The sequence below is a fragment of the Cibotium barometz genome, chromosome 28, assembly GCF_041138505.1.
Source record: "Cibotium barometz isolate CiBa-2024 chromosome 28, ASM4113850v1, whole genome shotgun sequence".
Lineage (NCBI taxonomy): Eukaryota > Viridiplantae > Streptophyta > Polypodiopsida > Cyatheales > Cibotiaceae > Cibotium > Cibotium barometz.
In genome coordinates, this window is record NC_141073.1 from 12,007,951 (window position 1) to 12,015,084 (window position 7,134).

General features: G+C 37.5%; 1 protein-coding gene across 1 annotated transcript; it reads right to left on the minus strand.

The window, feature by feature from the left end:
* Positions 1 to 5,322: 5,322 nt before the first annotated feature.
* Positions 5,323 to 5,821, minus strand: LOC147622490 (uncharacterized). Its single transcript, XM_086822655.1, has 2 exons — positions 5,642 to 5,821; positions 5,323 to 5,547 (listed from the first exon to the last, which is right to left on the minus strand). Exons 1-2 carry the CDS (start codon positions 5,808 to 5,810, stop codon positions 5,324 to 5,326), a joined length of 393 nt encoding a protein of 130 aa, XP_086678781.1. The 5' UTR covers positions 5,811 to 5,821; the 3' UTR covers position 5,323.
* Positions 5,822 to 7,134: the final 1,313 nt, after the last annotated feature.

The following is a 7,134-nucleotide window of genomic DNA, read 5'->3' on the forward strand; positions in this document are numbered from 1 at the left end:
GTTTGTAAATGACTGTTTTATGTCAAGAATGTTGGGGAAGCATTTTGACCGTCTTGTGGATTAAAGTCATGGAGACCTAACTGATAAAGTTGCAACTGCTGACGGAGAGTTAATGGAGGACGTCTCGCGTAGCAAGGTCGGCCGAGGTCTTGACCAGCCTCGGTTCGATTTAAATGGTGAGCTTTCGGTACGGTGGATGAGGGACCAAGGAAGCGGCCTATGAGTGAAGCGCTAGGTCACCTGCGAAGGATCCTAGAGGGTGCTGACCATACGGTGCTCGGGCTATGGGTCGCTGAAGATACCCACACGTGCATCGTGGAAGATATTGGAACAAGGATTAAGAGTTGTTTTCTGAAACCGGGCATGGATTTGGTTGATTGACCTTGCTGGTCCTCAACGGATGAGTCCATGGCTCTTTTATATGGATCTGTGGGTTGATCTTGCTGATCTTCCACGGAGATTCCATTCTATTATATGAATATATTGCCGGTTACTATGAGCTAGGAACTATGGAAAAGGCCCCTGAGTGAACAGGTGGTGAGCGTTCTGGTTTGCCAATAATGCCATAAGTACACCGATGAATGAATGACTGGAAATAAGGATTCAACTAGAGACTTTGAGGATTGTCATAAGTGACATAATGGTTTTATTAAAGGATTGTTTTAAAGCTAGTTGATGCTGAGAAAAAGGCAATTTCATATTGGGTGTGTAAGTGGTATGACTAGTTTTATGTTTGCATGAACTTCCGGCTAGGGGGCCTTGGAACTCTTTTCCTTGGTACCCGGGACAAAACCTAACCAAATTCCAAATTGGATCCCATCACTACAGTGGTTGCGGTTGGCTAACCCATGGGATCGGATGGGGTTAGGCTGGAATGATGGATCCGTAAATCGAGACTCAAATTCTATTATTGCGATAGATGAAGTAAATCCCGGATAGTAATTGTTCTATGGATAGGAATCAACGGCTGTGCCTCTTGATGAGGAAAAAAGCGTTGATCCCAATGATCCAAGTGCAAGTTTCTTCCTTGATCTGACTGAGTACCTTTATAGGTGCAGTCGGATCAGTTTGATCAGTAATGGTCTTGACTACGTTAGAGTAAAAAGTTATCCTGGTGGAATCGCCCGTGCTTTCCGGATAAAGGAAGTTTTTTCGGGTTTGGTTTTGGAATAACCGACGGATTAGTCTCTTATCCGGATATCCGTGGACGAGGCCCCGAGTGTGGGACTCTGCCCCGCGTAAGAAGTGCCACTTCCGTTGCTAGTACCCGAATCCGTTGCGCGGTGGGAACACGGATCTCACAACTCAGATTCGTTCCCACTTCTTCAATTTCAAGTGAAACCTATCCAGGGCACAATCACTAAGTTGTTTATTAGTCACATCCGCCTGCAGGTGGCCATCCTTATACCAAAACCCAATTTCTCAATTACCCTAGCCACAAAAGACCAATGTATTATGTCATAAGCTTTCTCCAAATCCAGTTGTACACTTTTGATTAGTCCTCAAGGCCATAAGTTTTCTCCAGTTGTATAAGAATACACCTCTGCTCAAGGCGAGATCTCTGCCTAACATTGTAGCATAGATATTATCATATATGGATCTACCCTTAAAAAAGCAATATTGTCTCTTGGAGATAACCTCATGCAAATGTCAGAGAATGATAACTCTCACTTTTTGATAACTTATGTTTACAAATTTCACTTAGAGAATGATGAAGCATTCTTTACGTAGCGAAGTTGACTTTAACAAGTTATTAAGTTGATATAGAGGAATAAAATTTAGATCTCTCTCAATTTCTTGGTCTTTATCAAAATTTTGACTTCACCCTCTTTCCCCATGAATCTCTCTCTCTCTCTCTCTCTCTCTCTCTCTCTCTCACACACACACACACACACACACACATACACCCACAATTTTTTGGTCTCTATTGAAATTTTGGTCTCTCCCTCTTCCCCCACCTCTCTACTTATTAATCTCTCTCTCTCTCTCTCTCTTTCTCTCTCTCTCTCTCACACACACACACACACACACACATGTACACTAAGTATAACACCCTTTGTTGAGATATTGTAAGGTCCATGTCCTAGCTGGGTCAAGGGGATCCTTTTGATAGGCAGCTAAGTCCCCTTAAGACAAATTTAGGAATTTTGGGAATTATTCGAGTCCCATTTCTTATAGGATTGGTTGGAAACTCGGTATTTTTGTGTAGTTTGAGCTAACATCTATTTGTTGGTGCACTCTTTGTGCCAATAGATTATATCTTGACACAACTATTTGGCGTATTTGTTTGTAGTTGTATAGATACATACGTGACACTAAACTTAATTGAGATTATACACCTTTCATATGAAGAAGATAATGTTAAATACTATCTCCACTTTGAGACATTGAAGTAAAAACATGGGGTTTATTTAATTTGCCAAAAGAATTCTAAATATCATTATAAAAAGGAACCTTAGAAAGGAGAGATCTCTAAAGGGTGTGGTGTTAGAAACAACAAAACAAAAAGTAAATCTTAATGACAGTAACAATATGCTAAGTTTACGATTGATCCACAGATAAAAACTCATCTTAGACACTATATCAAGATTATAAATCATGATATATATGCTCAAATTTGAGGGACATTGAAGTAAAAACATGGGATGATAATGCCAAAGAACACTTGTTACATTCAATGATATTATTACATTCAAGTTTATAATTTATCCGAAGACAAAAACCCTTCGTCAAGATAATAATTGAGTACAAATTGTATCTCAAACATAGCGTTTTATCATGTATTGCTGCAATACATACAAAGTTTCTCTATCATAAGCTGCTTCATTTACTAAAGTGTTGCAAGTATACTCCCGTTTGTTCTTTGCATAAATCCAACCAAGTAACCATGCGCTGATTGTTGTCTCCAAAAAACTTTGAAGCTCCTCTATATTTTGATTCCACATCTTTGGAAAAATCAAGTAGGTTCCGGGCATATTCCACATTACATTGTAGAGGGTATCATCAAAAATTAGTGTGTTATTTCCATCCAGGTCATGAAAAATTCTCCATGCTACATCTAAGTTTTTGTGGTATACAAATCGATATCCAATAAGAAGATCCGTCTTTTGACATGCTGCATGCCCTGCTACGACCTTAAACTTTTGATGGTGCCGAGGAAAGCACAACTCAAGAATGCATCGAGTCCTTTGTAGTCTATTAGTACTCCAGATCCATACCTCAAACCATTGCATACAAAAATCAAGGAAAGTGAATGCATCTTTGCGAATCAAATGCCAAACACTTGTATTCTCTTCCACAAGATGCATATGTTTGGCCCAGTCTGGACATACATCACCATGTTGCATCTCAATGGTCTTAAGTAAAACACCATTGAGTTCAAGTATCAATACTCTTCTTTGTTTCCTTATTGTATCTGGGGGTGGTGGAACTCTTTTGCCTCTAGGTACATAAGTCACCAATGATTGGTGCCACCTCAATAGTAAGTTTTCTGTACACTTGAAATCAAAGCTATATGCTTCAACATATCCTGTTGAAAACAAAATGTTTAGTTAATGTACATTCAAAATTTTGAATAAATATATTATGTGCCAACAACATAAATTCATCCATGATATGGATGGTCTTAAACCTTCATAGACAAATGCTCCAATACCTCATTAGTTCAACCAAAAAAATAAAAGAGTGAGTATATTGTCAATGCTAAATTTCATCAAATTTATTGAATATGATGTATAAAAGATTTTCACTATTGAGATAATTGAGTCTATCCAAATTAAATTATTATGATATTCATAGCCTTACACCTTGACAAGGCAATATATTCAATAAAAAACAAAGACATCTTTATTGCAATCGAATTGCAAATATTGACAAAAGAGATAATCAAATGACAGTCAGTTTGAAGGCATTTGATTTCTTGATACAATAGTGTAAAGATTTGGCTCGTACAATCCAAAAATTAAACCCATTTAAGCACATTGTTTTGGCCAAAGCCTAAGTCTATCTTATGGGCTTTTAGGTACAAAATGGCTCCAAACATTCTGCACCCAACAAGTCTTGATATTTGTGCAGATCCCATACTTCAAACTGCACGTTTACACCTCAGAAATGGTTTCCTTCGAACAACTAGTTTGGGTTAGGTTGGAATCTGATTATACTGTCACTCAATGTTTAATGAAACCAGACATTATCCTACCCATAAGCTCAAGTAAGCCTTTTGTAGCCTTGATATGTATGCTTTTGCTGCAACTCCACTTATGAGATGACCACGATCATATCCCAAGCGAGTAGCATAAGCAATAGCGTGTTGATCACTCAAAATCCTTCTTTTGTAACACACTTTTAACAAGCTTAGCTGGTCTTTGGATAGTAATGGTACTCCAGCTTTGGATGCCAACATTGCTAGATCCTTGCTTATAGATTCTACTTCTCTTTTTTCCCCTCTTGATTGGACATACTTTAGCTTATCACCATATAATGGTAAGTGTGAAGATGCAGAAGATGAGTTTTCCACTTCTTCTCGCAAAAATAGGGAGGTGAATTGGAGCCATTCTTCCAGTACATCTTGAAAATCGATAAATAAATTATGGCCATGTGTGATAGGAGATTGACCTAGCCGATTAAGCAAAATAATAGACCTAATGTCATTTGTATTATTTAGATTTAAAAGGTAGGGTAGAAGGTCATTGCACAGTACGTAGTCGTGCCCTCCTTGAAAACTTTCAGGGAAGAGACAGTTGTCTTTTGGATTAACACATCCCTTGAAAGGGCTATCATCAATAAGCAATGTATTCTTCTTATTGCAAATATCTTGGAACTGATTTCAAATCTTGAGTAAAGGTTTAAACATAGCCTCAACAGTAGGCTTATCTGGCCTATACACTTTTCGAAGATTATGGATATAACATTCTTCTTGTCCCCACACCATAAAGAAATGATAGTTCTTATGTGCATACTGTTCAAGAGTGTTTACATAGGCACAAACATTCTTGTGTAGCATGGTGGACCAAATACCAACATGAAAGTACTGGCAAATCTCATCCAAAAATTCAAAACACCGGGGGCGAATAACAACTGTGGTGCGACCAATATCAATTCGAATACAATTTGTTTGTGGATGCCTCTTCTCTTCCTTGTTGAGTAAAACTCCATTAAGATCAAGTATAAGTGCATGTTTCTTTATGGTGATTGCACGAGGAATATTTTCTGCATACAATACAGAAGAATGATAACACTTTAATGTGTTTACATACTTAACAATATTAAAACAAGTGATCCTATATTATCAATGAGAGCTAATTACAACAAAACATCCACAAGTTTACTTTCGTTTCATGCTCCCATACTCATCTATGACGATGGCTCCTAGACTTGATTGCATTTCCCTATTGATTGGTGAAGATTGAAATACTAATCTATCTCCATCTCTCTCAAAAGAATATAAACTTCCTAGAGGCCTACTCTTTTGTGTATCGGAACGTAGCTCCTCAACACGTTGCTCTATTTCTTGCGTACTTAACTTGTGATTGTTAGAAGTAGCTATACCTGCAAAAACAACTCTCGCTGAGAAACATACTTTTTAACACACAAAATTGCTGAATAAATCATCTTAAATAACATCCTATTGAAAAAGATATACCTTTAGGTTTCTTGGCACCCTCTGCCACCACAGAGTCCTTGATTTCAACTATTCTCTCTTTATTCGTAGCATATGTAGCCTCATCAATTTCTTCAACACCCTCTGCCCCCACAGAGTCCTTGATTTCAACTATTTTCCCTTTATTTGTAGCATATGTAGCCTCATCCATTTGTTCAACAATCTCTTCTTGTCTCTCCTTGGTTGCAGAAGTCTCTTGAAGCTCTTCATTAACTTTATCTTTATTCTCACTAACCTCAACATTAACTTGCAAATTAGGAATGTCCTTAGTCTCTTTAGTCCTATCACTTGAAGGCCTTGAAGATGTTTGCAAAGCTGAATCATCAATGTGATCTACCTCCACCATGTTGTCTTCATTATTTCTAGCATTTAAATCATGAGAGTTGATCTCTCTAGTAGGGCTTTCATGATGATGTTCTAGTTGAGCAATGTTATCTTCGTCTTTCCCTTCTTTGTATATATCTGTAAGATTAAAATAAAATGCTATTACTTTTAGGATTTAAATAATACACCAAGGCTAATACAATACTAGTCATTTTTATATCTACACATATACTTTGTATCCAAACTTAGATTACTAAACTTCGACTGATGTACCATAATGAATTAGGAACCATAACATAAGAGTCAAACTTGAGTTTGAGCCTCACTTACAAGGGCAACGTAAAGATCGCTCAACTTGAGATTGTGCCTTGTGTTGGAAGACATCCCCAAGGTTGGACATAAGTGGAGGTACGGTTGAAACTTAAGTTTGAGCCTCACCGCTACACTAGGATATGGAGTAAGTGTAATTTCTTAATAGTAAGTGTGCGTCATCATTTGTATTAGGCTCAAACTTAATTTTGAGCCTCACTGCTACACTAGGATATGGAGTAATTTCTTAATAGTAAGTGTGCATCATCATTTGTACTAGACGTTGGCATGAAATAAAGGATAAAAAGCCAATGTATTAATCAAAAGACAAATAATTATTTCAACAAATCCACACTTTGAACAAAACCTATGCTAATATTAGTTGTTGATAAGCTCCTTTCAATGATCACCATTCGTTGTACATTCATAATAAGCACCATCAATGCACTTTTCTACCTTTCTTTGGTTGAGAGCTTGATGGGCTATGAGCATGGAAAGCCTTGTTGACATCTGTATCCCCAATCTTCTCAACGGCCATAGCAACCCCAACATTTGTAGCTTCCATGGCTTTTGCAGAATCCAATATATCATCACCATTCCCACCTTCATCATCATTTTCATGCCTTCCAATATCTTCAAAATTGTCTTCGGCATCCTCATTGAATAGAGCATCATTCCCTTGGTCCTCTTCATTCCTTTGCCCTGCATCTTCAAAGTCTGTAGAGTCATCTTATGGATAAAGTTCTTACAAAGAGATCATCCACCATCACATCAATGTATGAATTCTAAATATCTTTGAGTGGAATCACATAAACTCTTTATCTATATAAAAATCCATTGGC